The 19063-nt window shown below is 41.7% G+C and overlaps 1 protein-coding gene across 1 annotated transcript; it reads right to left on the bottom strand.

The window, feature by feature from the left end:
• Window positions 1-692: 692 nt before the first annotated feature.
• Window positions 693-12283, bottom strand: timm23b (translocase of inner mitochondrial membrane 23 homolog b (yeast)). The gene is made up of 7 exons (XM_049002716.1): window positions 11683-12283; window positions 10986-11044; window positions 10575-10668; window positions 8504-8588; window positions 4066-4124; window positions 3487-3597; window positions 693-1624 (listed from the first exon to the last, which is right to left on the bottom strand). Exons 1-7 carry the CDS (start codon window positions 11786-11788, stop codon window positions 1512-1514), a joined length of 627 nt encoding a protein of 208 aa, XP_048858673.1. The 5' UTR covers window positions 11789-12283; the 3' UTR covers window positions 693-1511.
• Window positions 12284-19063: the final 6780 nt, after the last annotated feature.

Genomic DNA, 19063 nt, shown 5'->3' with positions numbered 1-19063 from the left:
ACTGGACGTGACAAAACTCAGTTCTTGAGACACTACTTTCTACTGTCGTCAACAACAAATGAGTGATGGAAGTTATCTGCTGTGCATGCCCAAGTGTGTCTGCACGCGCTCACCGTCTCCCTGACCGATCGTTTGACTTTGATAGGTCTGTTAGAATGCATTTTCTTCAGTTACCATCTTAGGATTCAGCTGAAAATATCAGAATGACGGGTATTTAAAGGGTTTCTGCTCCTCTATTCTATTCCTTGAAGTGCAGCTGTAGCTGCAGCACTGGTAACATGAGAGTGAGCGTGCACCCTCTGAACCTCAGCCTTTAGGCCTGGCCCTTTGACAGCCACGTCATGTGACACCAGCAGGTGGCTTCTTTCCCACCTTTAGCCCAGTTCCTGAGTTCTAGCCTTGGTGATATGTCACATATAGCTGACGCACAGCCATCCTGACCTCTGGAATATAACAGCTTGTTTTGGAGGAAAGAGAACCACCATTTTTTATCTCAAACATAAGATAACCACTATAGACTATGTTTAATCTAGCTTGCTTTTCTGATCCGGTTCATTATCTTTAAACAGTTGCACATAATACAATCAGCATTTGTTTGATATTTAAGCAATTTTTGCTATTGAATACAAAACAATAGATCTAAACTGGGTTAAATTTCACATAGAAAAGTACACGCCAATATTTTTCAAAGGTATGTTCTGTGCACAGTTGTATTTTATTGGTGTTAGTCTATTTCACCCACGTGTGGAATGGTGCTGCTCTTAAATGACTGCGTTCGCAGTTGGTACAGACAGTAAATTACCCTTATAGAAGTATACAGTCAGGATATGAGCTGCCTCCTATGTCCTGACAGACGTGTCACGCCAGACTTGTCAAATAAATGGAGACCCTGTGACTCCATAAAGCAGTCACATGTGCATGGAGCGGTGCCACAACTGAGGGATTATGGGAAAATTACTCAAGACATGCAGCCCACTGGGTTTTACCTAAACCGTTCATTTCACAACATTCTTTCCAAGTCAATTCATGTGACGGCATGATGCTTCTGAATAGCCTGAGAATTAAACACCCATAATCCTGACTATGAGAAGGGGCCGCCCACAGAGAATGTCACACTGCACTGTCCACATGGTAATCCATGGTAACATGGGAAGAATGGCGAAGATGACCCTCTCAGTTTCTTCAGGAATCAAAACATTAATTTACTTCCTCACAAAAGAGCAGAATGGCTCAAAATTAAGAACACAAAATAAGCCCACCCCCCACTCAAAAGTACATAGTCGAGATTCTATCCAGTCATGTGGTGGTTTGACAGACTAACACGCAACAGGAGCTCCAGTTCTTGTCACTCCCTGTTGAAGTAACGATGCAGTGAAGTGATTAAGAGAGTGAGAGAGCCAGCGGCCCTCTGCGAGCAGATGTCTCTTGAGTCCGTCCCGGTGGGTTACATCAGGCCGAGTGACGTGCTCGTGTACCCAGGCCACCCAGCATCGGCCAGCGGGGGGCGGAGCTCAGTAGCGGCTTGGGGTGCTCCCGCGGAGATGGTCCCAGTTGTTGTAGAGGGCGTAGAGTCCCGACATGGCCAGGCCCGCCAGGCCGCCACGGGCTGCCCCACGCAGCCCACCTGCGCAGACACACAGAGACAGACAAGATTTACACTGTTGCAGTTCTTCAGATGCAGTGCTGATGGCAGATACAAGACAGCTCTACAGTTTGGTAGTATTACACTCCATGTTTAGCTTATTAAAAAAAATATTAGCAGTTTCCTTGCTTAACCAATATTTCAGTCCAAATCTTATAATTCATAATGTTTAATCCATTACATATATTATATACAGCTCAGGTTAAGCGCCTTGTGAAGACTTAAAGGATGTCTCAGGACTCAAACCAACAACCTACTGCATGTCCTATACTCTATTCTAGACTGCTAACTAAGCAGTCACTCACCCAATCGAGACTATCAGATGAAAAGTACGAGCAGCAGGCATCAGCAACTAAACAGAGCAGCCAACCCACACGGCGCCAATGTCGATAAGAGTGATAGAGCTGCCTCACTGCGAGCTAGACCCACACCCAGAGACAGGAGGCTGGTGATAACCTGTCATGCCTGCAGCAGCCATGTCCCCACCCCCCAAACAAAAACACAAATATCATATACATGTCCTGACAAGCTAAAAAGTAACAGGTTTTACCACAATATGGTAAATACAAACAAACACGCAAAACTGCGTCAATTCACCACAAGCTTTCTCAACGCTGACATCAACCATTTTTAAAACCCCGCAGCAGTAATAAGGTCCATGCCGAGTTACACTGTATAGTAACAGCTGACCTGTACCTTAATGCACTTCTGCAACCGACACCAGAATTAAACACAGAAAACATTAAGGGGGTGGGCAGGTATAGAAGGAGCAGACAGGATGGACGGACCATGAAAACAATTCTTACTCCATAGGCACAGAGTATTATTCAGTCTACATCGGGTAACTGACCCCAGGAGTAAATCCAGGAAGCCAAAGGGCACCTTAAGATGTAGAAAAGAGGATGTCCACCTCCCCCCTGGAAACACAAGCTAGTGGTGAGCTCTGAGCGGCTTAGTAGCACCCGACAGCCTGTGAGAAGCAGGCCAACAGCGAGGGAAAATCCAACAGCCAGGCCAACACAGAGGATTTTTTGGGAATTTCAGTCATTCACCAAGGCGTCACGCTCTTGAAAACACAGCCTTCATTCAAAAACCCCAGACCACAAAAACAACAAAAAAAAGCATAACCTGACTGAAAACAAGCACCGCAAGCACCACTTCAACTAGTCAAAGGGACCCTAGAATTCCCCAGTTTCATTTCCACAAAGATCCAGAGATGCATCTTAAGCTCAACATGTGTACACCATGCCCAGCGCATGACTCTTGGCTCATTCTATATCATTACCAATTTAGACCCATAAGATACATACTGGATGTGACTATTGATGACATTTTAACTGTTTATCTGATCGCCAAACCCCAACAGATCTGAATTAAGCATCACTTTAATGTTGCTTGGGTTCACAAAGTTGTGAGAATCTCATCACTTAAAAGGAGGAAACAGTGCAGGTCCGGGGAACTTCACCCATTTCCGAGGGCTGTGTTCAGAATGCTGAGTTCATTTCCTCTACAGAACTCCAGGAAATGTTTGTCCTGCCCTGACACAAAGGCGCAGCTCAGCACTCACACGCTTCTCCGGCGTTTTTGTTTCTGTCCGTTCATTGCAGTAAAACGCCTCAAAGGTCACTTCAAATGACACTTCAAAGAGGCCTGACGTGTTGATACCAAATCAGCAAACATGAAGCCTCTGAACCCAAAAGACGTCACGGAAAACAAAAAGAACCTGATCAGCAGCAAATATGGAAAATAAAGATCATATTGGCTGTTTAGATCCAAAGCATCCATATGACCCCACATGGACGAGTCTGTTTATGTCTCATGCCTCCTCCCCGGATGCCCCTCACCTGTGGATTTGTACAGCATGCCCGTGAGTGTCCCTGCAGCCACCGTGTTGAGGTCATCCTCGGCCCCCCGTGCCTTCTCGATCACCACCCCGAACGCACTGTACAGCAGGGCTAGAGGAGTGACGGGGGAACACACGGAGGTAAGGCCAGGGGATTGGGGATGACAGACCTCACAGAGCACACAGACACACACAGACACACACAGACACACACGACCCATCAGGGTCATTACAGAGCAAAACAGTAAGGGAACACTGGCAGCCTGCTGGTGGACCGGCTGCATGCCAAATCTGCTTTTTCGAGGTGTGTGGCCTGAAACATGAGCATAAAGGATTGTATCCTCCTCAAACGATGGCTTGGAGTGACTTAGCGCTTCATCCAAATCGACTTTACAGCCTATAATCACTGCTGTGCTATTCGGGAACACACCCGAAGCAAGCAAGTACTGAGTCAGTGGCAAAAACATGGACAGGACCTGACAGGGACCACTTCACACACAACCAGCTCGTTGTTCATTGTTGTACCACATACCCAAGATGACGTGGTGGGTGATCGGGGGTCACGGCCGCAGACACTCACCTAGAGAGCCAAGCGTGTTCGCCCACATGGCTCCCTGCCGAGTGACCAGGTTCAGGATCCTGAAACATGACAGGCAAAGCCAGTGTTAGGACACAGTACTCAAACCAGGGAAAGGGATACACTCTATATGAAAGAGCTACACATTACCACAGCGGAGTGTCTCCAGTGAGATGCAGACTGCCCTTGCTGTGCAAATAAAGGTGATGATGCACAGGGCAACTTTCCCATTGAGAATGGGCCATGAATTTCTATCAGGACAATTATGATCTCAACTGGCAACTTTTTGAGTTCAATCAAAATGCTAGCAGCTGATCATGTGACCAAATGGTGGCCTCTTAGCGGCAGTGGAACAGTGCCTCCTTATGTTATTTTACGCTGGTAAGTTGTCACATGTAAATCCATGAGGGAATTTGCCTCATTTAATGCCTAAAATGCCAAGAGATGCCTGATTATGTGTGCTCAAGCTGAAATTTAGAAATTTCCTCAGTCGGCAACGCCACATGGGGGATAAAACCGAAATCTCACCAAACTGTTTTAAAAATAGATGTTTTGTCATACATATATATATATATATATACACACATATATATATACACATACATATACACATACATATATATACATATACATATATATACATATACATATATATACATATACATATATATACATATACATATATATACACATATACATATATACACATACATATATACATATATACACATATACATATATATACATATATATACATATATACACATATATATACATATATACATATATACACATATATACACATATATACATATACACATATATACACATATACACATATATATACATACACATATATATATATACACATATATATACACACATATATATACACATATATATATATACACACATATATACACACATATATATACACATATATATATATACACACATATATACACACATATATATACACATATATATACACATATATATACACATATATATACACATATATATATATATATATATATATATATATATATATATATATATACTGAACAAAAATATAAACGCAACACTCTTGTTTCTGCTCCCATTTTTCATGAGATGGACTTAAAGATCTACAATTCATTCCAGATACACAATATTACCATTTCTCTCAAACATTTCTCACAAATCAGTCTAAATGTGTGATAGTGAGCACTTCTGCTTTGCTGAGATAATCCATCCCACCTCACAGGTGTGCCGCATCAAGATGCTGATCTGACATCATGGGTAGTGCACAGGTGTACCTTATACTGCCCACAATATATATATATATATATATATATATATATATAGCAACTATATATGCTTTAGAGCAGTGGTCCTCAAACATTTTTGCACCGCGACCCAATTTTTACCATGCCCACTCATTTGAGACCCTATGTGAAGTATAGGTATTAAATTAACGCTATGATCAAGCGGACAGTGCACTCTGCAGCAAAACGCCAATCAATGTCTATCACAGAAATCTAACTGTGATCTGCATTTGTGGTTTGCCTACTTGGATTGGTTGAGGCTTCACTAGTTTTGCGTTAAACCTTTGCAGACTTGTTTATATGGGTTAATTCTAGGACTGGGGCTGGGAAATATGATCGTGGATCAGCATAGGAGTTTGCTGATTTTAAAATGGTTACATTTCCAGCTGCCTCGCGACCCTTTCAGAACTTGGGGTCGTGACCCATGGGTTGAGAATCACTGTTTTAAAGTTTTGTGAGAGAAGTTACCGAGTCAGGAAGCAGCGCTGATCGCCCCCCACCTGCGGTATTCATATGATACGGGGTAATGCTGCAGTCTTTATTCAGCCTAGCACCTGATTTGACTCCTATAAACAAAAGTGCATGGCTGGATTGTGTTTACACTGAGTAAGGAGCTACAACCTTTCATTCTGTGATGCGGGAAATATGATTAAAATACATCTCTGCTACTCATGATAGGTTAACTGCAAATTAGAAAGCAGGAAATTTTATTGTTGTAAATTACAAACATAAGAATTCTCTAATTCTGATCCCTACCGTGCCTTTTTGATTCACTTTAAACTAAATGAATGCCAGCTAATCGATTTTTTAAAAAAATGTTGTAATAATGTCACTATCTTGTAATGTATGTCCTTCTCCATATACAAAGCATGACTATATGCGAAACCTGAAGGCAAATCCTGATAAACACACAGATCTTAAAACGAACGTCCACTGGACTTGAAACTGGGTTGATGTATGTTAAGTCTAGGGCACAGTTAAGACCGTTACGCAACAGTCTAGGATTTCTGGATCAACCAATCAACTTCTGATAATAGTATCTATTCAATGTTGTGCTATTCGTGACACTTAAGTAGAGCAGATGTAGAAGCCAAGTCAACAGTGACAGCTGTAAAAGTTTCAGTATCCATCTTTGTGGTGTCCATCTCCTTGGCAACAGATTTGCTCTTCTCTGATTGGTTGTTGCCCTGTCTCTTACCTGGTTGCTCATTGCCCAGCAATGTTGCTCAAAATGTTGCCCGACGTAACATCACCTTTAAGAGAAACCATTTGGAGGGCGACGTGAGAGCCCTGAGCTGGATGGCCGCAGTGACCCTGGCTCCGTGCGCGAAGCACCACCAAAGAGTCAACACAGGTGTGTTTGGTAGCTCACTGGCTGAGTACGGGGGAGGATATCGAGGCCGGACATGGCACTGAGAACGTAAGGAAAAGGCTGGCAGTGACCGTTGTGACCTTGGGATGTATAATCGCACAACCCAGAATGCTGACTGCTGAGGATTCACTGAGGTCAAACTCAAGCGGGCTGCAGGTCTTGAGTAATGAACAACAGCAGCCCAGCTCAATGGCCAGTGAAAATCAGATTTTTTTTTGCTCTTCTCTGTTACACACTAAACACAGAATTACTGGATTAAAGCCATCAAAATTTCAATACTACTTTTTCTTAGCGCCAGATGACATGCTGGGGAAAGGCACTGGCTGGCTTAATGCTCCAGAAGTAGTAATTACAGCACAGGTTGTAATAGAATAACCTCACATTCTTTTTGCACCTCAAACACATAATTAACAACCACTAGGAATAAGCGGCCATGCTTCTCACACCAGGCACAGAGGAGCATGGCGAAGGAAGAAAAGGGAACCGCAAGACAAACAGCTCATCGCAAACACGGATGTATGCAGACGGGTCTACTCCTTTATAACCAACTGCAGGCTAATCAATTTACATTCAGTTATACAATTCCATCAAAAACTGAAAACTTCTTATTAGAATTCAGACATTGCAGCTGAGATTTCGAACCTTGAAGTTGAGAAATGAAGTTTACCACTGTGGTCAGGCAAGAGCCTCAAGACTTCCTGGGAGTCACAGTAAATTACCAAGGCTTTCTGTGGGCCTAGAAACAAGAAAGGTTTACTGAAACAAGGAAATTACCAGGTAATTATTAGTGACCGTCTTTCAGCCAGCTTTCATTAATTCAGTCCAAAGCTTATGATTCATAATTTTACCTCTCCATAATTTTTGATGCATTACATATCTCACAGCTCAGGTTAAGTGGGGCCTGTTCCAGGACTTGAACCAAAGTACTGTGTGTCCTGACTTCCTGTACTTTTACTAAATGATTAAATGATTATCCCTGAAGGTCGCATGACACTTCAGAGAGGGCTAACATATCAAAATCAACCAAAGAAACTTGCCTTCTCGATCACCACCCTGCGCACGGTGTTACCTTTATACTCATTAAAACATGCAGGTCTTTGAGCTTAATGCACAATAAACGGGGGAATAAACTACACTAAAAACTCAAGTTTATCCCAATTTAGCCAAGTCACAGTAAATGACAACATTTCAAACACGGGAATGCGGGCTGATTAAACTTGGGACTCAAAGGGGTTTTGTAACAATCTTGCAACATTTGCCTCACACCGTTACAGGCTTGTTTTCTATCCCATGACTTGTGTGGTTTTATATTAACGTTAAATATTAAAGACTACTTCCTTTAGCACGTCAATCAAATGCCATTCAATTATCACAAAGCACAGGGTTCAAACAACCATTATCTCAGACTTATATTCAACATATATGTTACCCATTTATACTGTTGCATTTTTTTTTTTTTTTTTTCAGAAGTGGGACCATGCTCAAAAGTACAACCTCCTAGGTTATGTTGAGGGAGTGGCGACTCCTAGTGGTGACACTGAGTGTGACGACCTACTCGAGTTAAAACACCCAAAGTCCCAGATGTCTACAGTTAATTCCACCTTTGAAAATCTGATTTCAAGAGGGGATTCCCAGTTTTGAAAGATTAGAGCTATAAAACAGAATGATGTGCTGGTGGTTGTGCTAACGGGGTCACACATTAAAAAACTGTAAGGGGGGTGAGATGGAAAGCTGCCTCAGTGACAGGTGGGGCAGTACTTACTGTACATTGCGGGGCTTGGACCAGGCCATGTCACGGGTCTCCACCAAACCCATCCTCAGTCCATTCAGCGCCCCGAAAGTGGCACCTGCAAGGGGGCATCAGAAGATCATTTTGCAACAGTCGAGATGGCACCTTGCATCAAACAACCCTGCTCTCTTCTAAACTCCACCTGTTAATATGAACAATGTAATACGTGGACCTTCCCACATTGCACAATCTGGAAAAGTCACGCAACATTTCTTGGCTCCCTTGGCCAGTGAGGAGAAGTAGAAAAATATAAGAATGTGAGATACAAAGCTCACTGCGAGATCACACAAGAGGTTTCTTTAAGAACGATATTCCAAAATTCTGTGTAAATCCTTCCCAGAAGAGTAACAGCTGTTATAACTGCAAAGGGGGGGACAAACTCCATACTGGTGAATATGTATTTAGAATGGAATGTCATAAAAGTCCCTGAAGGTGTAATGGCCAGGTGTCCAAATACTTTGTCCATATAGTGTACATTTTATGCATGCCTGAATTACTACACCTTAGAGCTGGAGAGTTCTCAAAAATGTATCAAAACCAACATTCAGAACCTCTATATCAACATAATCTTGCCCATGCCGATTACATCGTTTTTTTTTTTTTTTTTTAATTTTGTTAAAACAAACAAAAATCAATTCTTCTGCAGCATGTGTTCGTGTACTGTCCCCTTAAAAATACAGTCATGCGTGTTGTCACATGACCCTGCCCCGTCCAATCTGTGACATGGAAACAACACGGAGAACTCAAACCCTGAGCCGACTGAACAACTCCATGCAGCAGCTTGTAGCAAAGAAAAATGCTGTGTCCATTGTTTGGACACATTTTGGCTATTCCCTAGTGATCTGAGAGGAGCAAAATGTTTAAAGATGGCTGCAGCTCACTATTTCCTGATTAAGACGACACCAAAAAGTGGTCAAAAATAAACACAGCAGAAAAAGTTTCAGCTACCAACGGTAATGCCACCAATCGGTTTCAACACTAGTAACATTTAAAACACAGTGGAAACCCCTTATAGTGATCAACTGCTTATTTGGATCAAAAAGCTTGGGACAGAATCATTCCTGTACAAATACTGTTTAAATCATTTTCTTATAGTAACCTGCATACAGTGTTCATTTTGGGTTTTTGTGGATATATAACATAAGGAAAAAATGCAAATCATGGTAATTCTTTTTTTACTTGCCTACTTTGCCTTGCGGTAACCCGTCTGCTTCTGGCTAGCTACCCGAGGCTAATGCTGCATGCACAGAAAACGGAAACCGTTTCCGTACGTGCACGGAAAAAGAAAGTAATTTTCTCTAAATTACGAATATAGACTCATCAAAGTTTATGATGAACTGCCAAAAACGAGCCAATGAGACGCAGCAGTGAAACTAAAATAAGGTATATTTCATGTACAGTACTGTACTAAATTATTATAGCGCATTTCAATTATACACAGTTCAGTAATTTAATTTGTACGGTACTGTAATTTGCCTTTGAGACGGCTGTAGTGTATCTTGAAAGTCAATGAAATTCAGTAAATAGTAACGATGTCCATTTTATTACCTAATATTTGTGTAATATACAAATGTCAATTCAAAGGCAATCTGCCTCAGGCGTAAAGAAAAAACAATTTCACCCAGACATATGTGATCACTATAAAGGGTTTATTTTGTTTGCAAGGAATGTAAACTATTTCTTTCGTACTTTTAGGGAACTTGTTTTTTACATTAAAATGTCACCTTTTTCATAAGATGTTTTTATTTCAAGCAATTTGTGCTTTGATTTCAGTTCGATATATTCAATAAATAAAATATGTGTCTTTCCTTCAATTATTTTTAAATCATAAACATATTCAGTGTTTCATTAAAAAAATATCCCAGCTTTAATAGTATTTACAATACAAATCCTGTCATGAAATATGTGGGCAAAAAAACAACAACAAACAAATCATACATCAAACATACATTTGATGTATGATGCCGACCCCGCGATATATCAAAATCACAATGGCGAAAGGGTTGACTGTACTGGCAGAAACAGCGGTGCCAGACTAGCTCACCAGTGATACAGCTGCCCCCGATGGTGAAGAAGGCCAGCTCAAAGCGGCCACGGGTGTTGCTGGCTCCGGTGGGCAGGATGAACTCGTCACTGTCCTGCAGTGTGGAAAAGCGGCGTGACGATACGCCACACAAACATCACCATGTGTCCTCCAGCACACGCATATTCACCGCACATTATATGAAGATGTCTACTGTAAAAACAATGCAATATTCAACATAACTCAGCATTCAACAGCGCTAACCACTGCACCACCATGCCGCCCTAAATCTTATTTCAGGGTTATTTTTCGTAAATAATCATCTTTTTTGTGTGAAAGTTGTTCTGTGAATCGGTTAACACATTTGGTGTACATCAATAAAAATGTCCAATAATCATGCCGAAAACAAAGGTATCACTCAAAGCAACTTACTTGTGTAAGGAATCTGGGATCAACATTCAGGTATGGTGACAGGGGGCTCATTCCTGTTACTGAAAAGTAATACAGCCGATTACTTTACTGGAAACAACCAGGACACAGATTAGATGGCACTAAATTCACAAGTCACTATATTTCAGTTCAGTGATTAAGGAAAGGGGGCGTTAATCGGATTCAATAATGCATGTCCAAGTCAGGCACCTGATTAACACCCCCAAATTCATAAGATTAGATCTGGAATTTGTACAAAAAGTTCTGCCCTTGTTCTGATGTCAAAATGAGCTAGGAGAACTAGATACGCTACAACACTGGCCGTCAGATTGCGCAAACATACTTGGTGTGAGTATCTTCTGGGATAACCATGCACAGAAAAAGCAATAACTCTCCTTATAAAACAAACAACTGACTGATAATACTACTGGCACGCAAATGGCACAAATCGGTCAGATGTTTTTCTGTACAATTCTCCAAATCGTAGCATAGATTCTGGCCACTAAACTGATAACATTCAAAGAATGTATGTTCTTACCCTGAACCCAGAAATAACAACCTGTACTGCCCTCCCAAGAAAAAAAATATAGTGATTTACTTCATCTATTTCCGCATATTCGAGTTCTTTTTTTTAATATGTGAGATTTAATAAATATCGCGTCAATTGAGGTTCATGACTTGACAATTCAATCAAACTTACGTGGTACCCCGGCGAGTTCACTGTTTGAATACTCGGGTGATGAGCCTCCGAAAAGACTGCCAAAACCACCCCGGGATGCTCCAGTCTTTGGTGCGTTGTTATCCATACTTAATCCTTCTGGTCACAGGTAAAAAAAAATAACTAATAATGAAATTTCTTAATTTGTGACCTAACAACAACGATGCGGCGAGCCAGCCAAAAGCTAGCTACCTCGAGCGCTATAAACTGAATACCCTTCGTACGAAGAGTAACCAGCTAGGCAACTACAAACTACAGACAGCAAAGTAGACACATTGGTTTTTGTTTTTAAAATTGCAGGAATGTAGTGGAAAACTAATTCGTATGCTACAGCTAATACAGATTGATAACCACAAGTCAACCAGTCCTTCCAGCCTCTGACCTCCACAACCAACGCACTGCCGGAAAGCAGGTTACGGCCGTAAAAATATGTACGACTTTTCTTGCATATTACAACTTCATTATTCGTTCATTGTTTTGGTATTCACGGCTTCAAATATTTAATTTTATAATACCGATAAAGAAAAGCATATACATGTGGAGGTTTACGAAAACCGCTAAACGGATTACTGGTAAGCTTTGCGACAGTATGCACATGACGCGGCCCGGCATGAGCACAAGCAGCATGCGCGCACAAACTCGAGAGCTCTTCTCCTCTTTTTTTTGAGAGATTGAAGAGGCCCCGATGTGTTGTTCTGCCATCTAGAGTTGTGGTAGTGTATTACCTTTTTTGATCAGTTCATGATTCCGTTTTTGTTTTGTAGTTTTGATGTCTTTATAGTTGTCCTAAAAACATGAAGAATAGTACAAGTGAATTTTTATATGGGATGGTGTGTTTTCATTGCACAAGCAAACATGCTAACTCATGTGAGATTATATGAACCGAGTGTTTGTACGACTGAAGCAAGACAGTAATCGCCTCTGCAAGTAATCTCCCCGTGTCGCTTTAAGGCGTTTTCTGGGAAATTATGATCGGTCCGAAAAATTTGCGGCCATATTTGGCACGATTGTTATGATATTATAGTTTTATTTATTTAGTTTACGTAATTGTTTTTGCAATGCGCAAATAGGCGTCGCTTAGTTTTCGTACACGTCGACAGACGCTTTGCCTTTACATTGCAACAGTTCGTAATTCTTTTTGCAGTTTCAATAATAAATAATCAAAGAGCAAATTATGTTCTCTCTGCTACAGTATACCGAAATTGCACCAAACCGTGAACCCAAAACCGAGGCTTGTACCGAACTGTGAATTTTGTGTACTGTTACACCCCTAGTAAATAAATACACACTGGGAATACATTTCCTAAATCCTCGGGCATGTAAGCACATAGTCTAGGCTAACGTAACCTGCGTGGCCACACTACAGTTCAGTGCCTGCTAGCCCAGAAAGTCACACTTGAAACTGTAAACGATCGGCGATTTCCATTTATGTTGGCCTTATGCTGGGGCCCCGAATAAGGTGGCTCGCCCTGGGCCCCACCCCTTTTCAGAAAAAGGCCTGCTTTAGATCTGTCTGTTCTTTAAACACAACTTTAAGTTTATTTGGCATTTAGCAGTTAGTCCCTGGAGAAATTAATGGTTAAGGGCCTTGCTCAGAACCTCAACAACAGAATCTCTCTGCCAACACTGGGATTGTAAGCAGCCAATCACAGATATAATGTGCAAACCTACATGTAGCCACAAACTACCCGCTCCCCGCAAAAAACTGCAATGGTGCAATGTTGAAAACACCACAGTAATATTAGGTCGTCCATGCCAGAAATAAACAGGCCTAGCACTTTCCGATTAAAACCCAAAGATCTAAATGCAAGTTCCCTCCCATATTCCTGAAGATGATTTGCAAAGATAAGTAATCCTGTTTCGGAGAAACACCTGTGACGCCCCCTCCCGTTTTACTGAAGCAGGTGTAATAGAGGCCCTTGCAGAAGTATACCACTAGATGGCAGCAAAATACCGTGGCTCCTATGACAGATATTTAAACGGTGCATTGGGTTGAATTGATTTTGTCCTATATGCATCAAATTAAAATGTTTTAAACTATAAGCACATTCGATTTTCTTTGTTGTCCAGACAGTCAGCTGCTAGGTGTTCAAACATATATGTTTATAAAATAACACATACACAATGTTTAAACATTTTTTCTGCTAATAGTTCTGTATGTACCTTTATTTTTCATTTTTTAGAGAAATAAAAAGAAACATGGCTACTTTCCCCTGTGTCTATATTAGCTATTTTCCCAATCGTGAAAGAATGTTAAAATGATAAGCACATTGTCACTCGTGATTAAATCGCTGCTTTCCTCGTCTCCTTTCTCTTGCTTCAGGCAAGCTAGCGGATGAGAATTTATAATTGAAGAAACTTTTTTTAAAAAAAAAAAAAAAATAAAACAACAGCGAACGACAGAGTCGCATGTAAGGTTTGAAGGAGTGATATGGCCAATCAACTTTAATTTAGATGTAATCTGTCTTTAATCGAGAACTGCATGGCTTTTAAAAAAGATATGGTATGGGAATATTTTCTCATTAGCCTATTGTAGTTTGCTTTGTCTAATTATTTTAAAACTTATGGCTGCTATATTATGGAGTCCACTGACTGCCGATGGACAGAAACCTAAGGCAGCTTTGTCTGTCTCCTAGATGGGACCATCTTGTCCTCCCAGAACAGTGCTGCCTCCCTTTCAGCAGCGAGACTTAGGGCCTCTGAGGGATCACAGGGGACACGTGATGAAGGAATTTGTGGGAGTGAAGAAAAAAAACGTCTTATTAGAATTCAGACATTGCAGCTGAGGTTTCGAACCTCGAAGTGGAGAAATGTAGTTTGCCATTGTTGTCAGGCTAGTGCCTCAGACTTCCTGGCAACCACACTAAATTACCAAGGCTTTCTGTGGGCCTAGAAACAGCCCACTGTTCCACAACAAAAAGGGCATTCAAGCAAAGGAGGATGGCCTCCCTGGGTTTCAGAAAGCTAACTTTAAGCCAATGAATGGATTCTGGGGGCTTCCTAAGAAAATGGCTACTGTGGGAAATAGTAGTGATGTCATTTTGAATGCATTTCTAATGTTTTTGTTGCTGGCCCCCAACCCCCACCCCCATCCACTGTGCTCTTCCTGTTTTATTTAGATCCATTATTAGGGACCTCAGAATGCAAGGCAAAAAAAAAAATAAAGAAAAAGACGGGGCCCCAGTATGGCACCGTTTCCATGGAGACATGAAAACAGTGCCATGTGGTTCTGTTCTCTTTGAAATCAGTCTGAACGAGATGAGATGGAGGAGGATTGGGGAGGGTGGCCCGGGGAAGGGGGGAGACGTGTAGATCAGTGGGAATTTGGGCACCTTAAAAACAAATTTGTAATCCGTCACACCGGGGCTTTTTCCGAACAAAACATTCAGAAGTTTGATTGAGTCTGGGCTCTGGGAAGATTTCTGCGTCGATCCGAGGCACATTCAGCAGTTCCCACAGACGCTTGTCAAGAACCCGGAGTGAAAGAGGCCATAAGAGCAGCACATTTAAAGCGTTCATGCTTCAAAGGGAGCTGAGCTGCATTGATAATTACGGGACCCTTTATTGCAAATATGCATGATATATGTATACATGTACGTCCTAAACAGTCAAAAATGTAGCACATTTGTTTCATGACTGCAAAATTATAAATGTCTGCGCGTGTCTGTAACCTGTATAAATATCTGTAAAGGACGTTTTCTGTCTATAATGAAACTTCAAAATAAAAATGCATTTCTGTTGTCCTGTGGTGTTTGTCAGTGGGGACTGACCTGAATGTTTTGCCCCCTCTGGGGGGGTGTTTGACAAAGCAGGATTTCTTGCTTAGCTGGATAACTTGTTGGATTTAAGATGGACTTTATCTTCGTTCACTTAGCTATACATTTGTACGTTTAGCTCAGACTAGCGTAAATCCAAAAAGTTATCCAGCTAAGTTTGAAATCCAGCTTTGTGGAATTCTCCCCCCCCTCCATGTTAAATGTGGTTTAATGGTAATAAGGATGACAGCTAACAAATGGGCTACAAATATCTGGGTGGTGTTTAGTCCCAGTCTGATAGTAAGACTTCTCTTCCAGCCGTGGGGCGTTTCCTCGCTTGTGTCATTCATGAGGCATGACCGTGGAAAGGTTTTGTGTTGACTATCCGGAACCTGGTCTTGTGAGTGGTAATTAGCTTGCTGACTATGACTGTGAACTCGCAGGTCATGGGGTAATGGAAAGAACAGTCTCCTTGGTCTAAAGTTACCCAAATTTGTGTAAACAGCCTGAAGATGATTAAAGAATGAGCGAGAAAACGTGAACTCACTCATTTAGTTATTTTTGTGATAAAAATCAAGCTGAAATTTTTTGATTTGCTAGAATTAAGATCAAAGGCTAAGATGTCTTCTTGTCAGATGGGAGTTGATGGCGATGAGAAATAGTATTGCTGAAGTTTGATGTTTTGTAAAAAAAATATATATATTTCACTGTATTATGTAAAAAAAGATCTTCCATCCATTCATCCATCCTCTGGGTCCCAGGGATATCAGATGTTATCAGTAAGGAAAGGCTACAGTAAAACCTAAAATTTGTAAACAGTTTGTTATTAAACTAAGATAATAAACATGGAACAACCTATTTTAGTTTACAGAAGTTTTTAAAATTCCAAGCAATTAATCTGTAAAATGAAAAGATATGGTTTGTGCAAAAATAATCTTTTTATGTGATTGGCCAAGGAGAAAAAGGTTACACATCCATGATTTGCCCTGAAGTGCAATCAGACTATATGCAAATCATCTGGTGGGAGATCTGGGGTACCATGTGGCCGGTTTATCTACACTCCTGCGTTGTGATTGGCCGTTGACACATACCAGGGTTGTCTTGGTTTGGTTCCTGATTCATAGTCCCGTTAAGATGAATCCCACAAAATGCCAGGAAGAAGAGTGGACTTTAGACCTCAGAAATTATAAGCAGTGATCAAATGATAATGTATGTATACCTGTATGCTGAAAATGTCCAGCCGGAACTTGCAAACACAGCAGCTTAACCCTCTGATGACATCCAGCTTTTTGTGCTTTAAATATTTTCAGAGGGTGGAGCTGACCCAGGAAAACAGTTGGTGTTTTTCTTCGATGGTGATGCGTTCCGGTTTCACAGTCATGCTGTTGTTTTGCGCACATGGGACGTGTGTCGGACACAATCACACAAGAGAGATAGACATTTTTTTAGCAGAGAGAGAGACAGAGACAGAGAGAGAGAGAGAGAGAGACCCATATGGGTCAGAGAGGTAAATCATATGAATTTCCGGCTCAAAACAAGAAGTGGATGTGTGAGGTTGACAACACTGTTGCCCTTCACAGCAAAAGGTCACTGGAGCATATTTGCACATTTTTTCTAAAATGGGGACTGGTCACTGGAGCCGCCACTGGATGCATCTATGTTTAAAGCAAAAAGCTATACTTAAGTTTTTTGTTTTTTTTTTAACGCTCATCATAGATTCGGAAAATTGCAAATGATGATTTACCACTTGTGACCGCAGGCAGCTAGAAGTAAATGTTACTAGCATAGTACAGGGTGCAGCCCTGGAGTGAAACCTTTTCACTGACCCAGAAGATGTCCTGGCGGGAAAATGGGCGAAATGTGAAAATGGAAGCTTTGGGAATTAGCAGGACACCTCAGCAGAGACAGCGGCAGACACACCCATAATTCAGCTTGCAGCTGTGGGGGTGTCCCTCTCGGTTTAATATCGCATGTGCCCACGAATCTGGGTAGGGCTCACAGAGGGAGAAGAAATAAACAGTCTGAACAGTTTGCTTTTCTCTATACTGACCTTTCTGCCTCTTTGACCAAGTGGGTTTGTGTCAATGTCTATATGGATTTCTTAATTATTATATTTCCATAGAGATGTTTCAGAACAGAGCTCAGATGTAATTGATCTGTGTTTGCTGGCTGCTAATTTTCCATTTCCTTTCCCAATCTCACTCTTATTCATCAGACACTGAGAGTGAAATTTCTCCAAATGGTGTGTTTGCACAAAAACCCGTAATTGATTTGGTATTGATGTGTGGTGGGTTTTTAATCAATTACTCAGTGTAGAGTCTTGGTTTATTAATAGAAGAATTCTGGATTTCCTGTGTACTATTCTGGGGTCTGTGGAGTTGAGATATAACCACAGGTATTGACACAAAGATAGACTCGCACGCAGACTTTCTGTGGGACATTCAAATTTTAATCTGCAAATTGAGTAACAAAATACTCTTTCTGTTGTAACGTGAAAGTTGCAAAATCATTGTAAAATGATCAGGTTGTTTTCCATTCTCGCCATGACAGGATGGTTGTATGAAACAGGGTACGGCTGTTGAAGGCATACACCCACTACAGCGGCTGCGCCGTATTTAAAGTCCTCACTGGAACGCCAAAATAATGACTTTGGCCAGCTTCCAGATCATTCTGTTCTCACCCGAGCTCGTGGGCAGTGTCCACTGCGCTCGACACTGGAATTTACAAAACAGCGTCCAGGAAGGGTAGGGAGAGGACAAACAGTGAGGGAAAACAGGAAGGGGGGCTTGCAGGGGGGCAGGTGGGGTAAAGCACAGATATAAAAGAAGGTGTCTTCACTGGTCTATGCTATACCGCCCATTGTCAGCTTACAGCAAGTCGCCTTGGGGCTCAGGCAGGGATCCACTGCGTTCCAGCCATTGAGTCCGTGTGGTTGTTTTCCACCCACAGCGTCACTGCGCTTATGCGGGAAGGGCAAGGGTGGCTCCTCTCTCGCGCCATCTCCTGGAAGCCATATCCACAAAGACGTTCTTGGTTCCCTCTGAAGCCCTTCAAAGCTCGCCACCGTCAGCAAGATGGGCGAGCAGCCGAATGAAGTCGGCCCGGCTCCGTACCAGCGAGCGCGCGCGACTGGCACCTCCCAAAGCACTGTCTGTGTTCCGGGGTGACGCTTAACAGTGGCTCGCCAGAGAACCGTTTGATAAGCGGGAACTAATTACAGGCTTTTACAAAAAAAAAAAAAAAAAATGAAAAAGAAAACATAATGGGCTGTTTGTAATAACACAGTGCTGACAATGTGCCTGCAAGCGGGTTAAAATCCTTCATTTGTTAAAAATGAAAAAGAGAGTAATGTATGTGTGTAGCTAATGGAGGAGCCAGGCCCTGCTCCGTTGTTTCTCAGCTTTAAATGCACAATAATTCAATGCCGCAATATAAAAATTACACCTAACAAAAATATTATTATAGGATGGATGGGACTTTGAATTCTACCCCTGCTCTCTGTGTACATGTTCCCCCCATTCTTTGGGTTTTCCTGCAATCCAAGGGCGGGCACTTAGCTTAATTGACTTTTCTTAATTGCCCATAGTGTGTATGTGCCCTGCATTGCA

This window comes from Brienomyrus brachyistius, unplaced genomic scaffold, assembly GCF_023856365.1.
Source record: "Brienomyrus brachyistius isolate T26 unplaced genomic scaffold, BBRACH_0.4 scaffold71, whole genome shotgun sequence".
NCBI classification, from domain to species: domain Eukaryota; kingdom Metazoa; phylum Chordata; class Actinopteri; order Osteoglossiformes; family Mormyridae; genus Brienomyrus; species Brienomyrus brachyistius.
The sequence above is the reverse complement of the archived record's forward strand: the minus strand, read 5'-3'. Positions and strand labels throughout refer to the sequence as shown.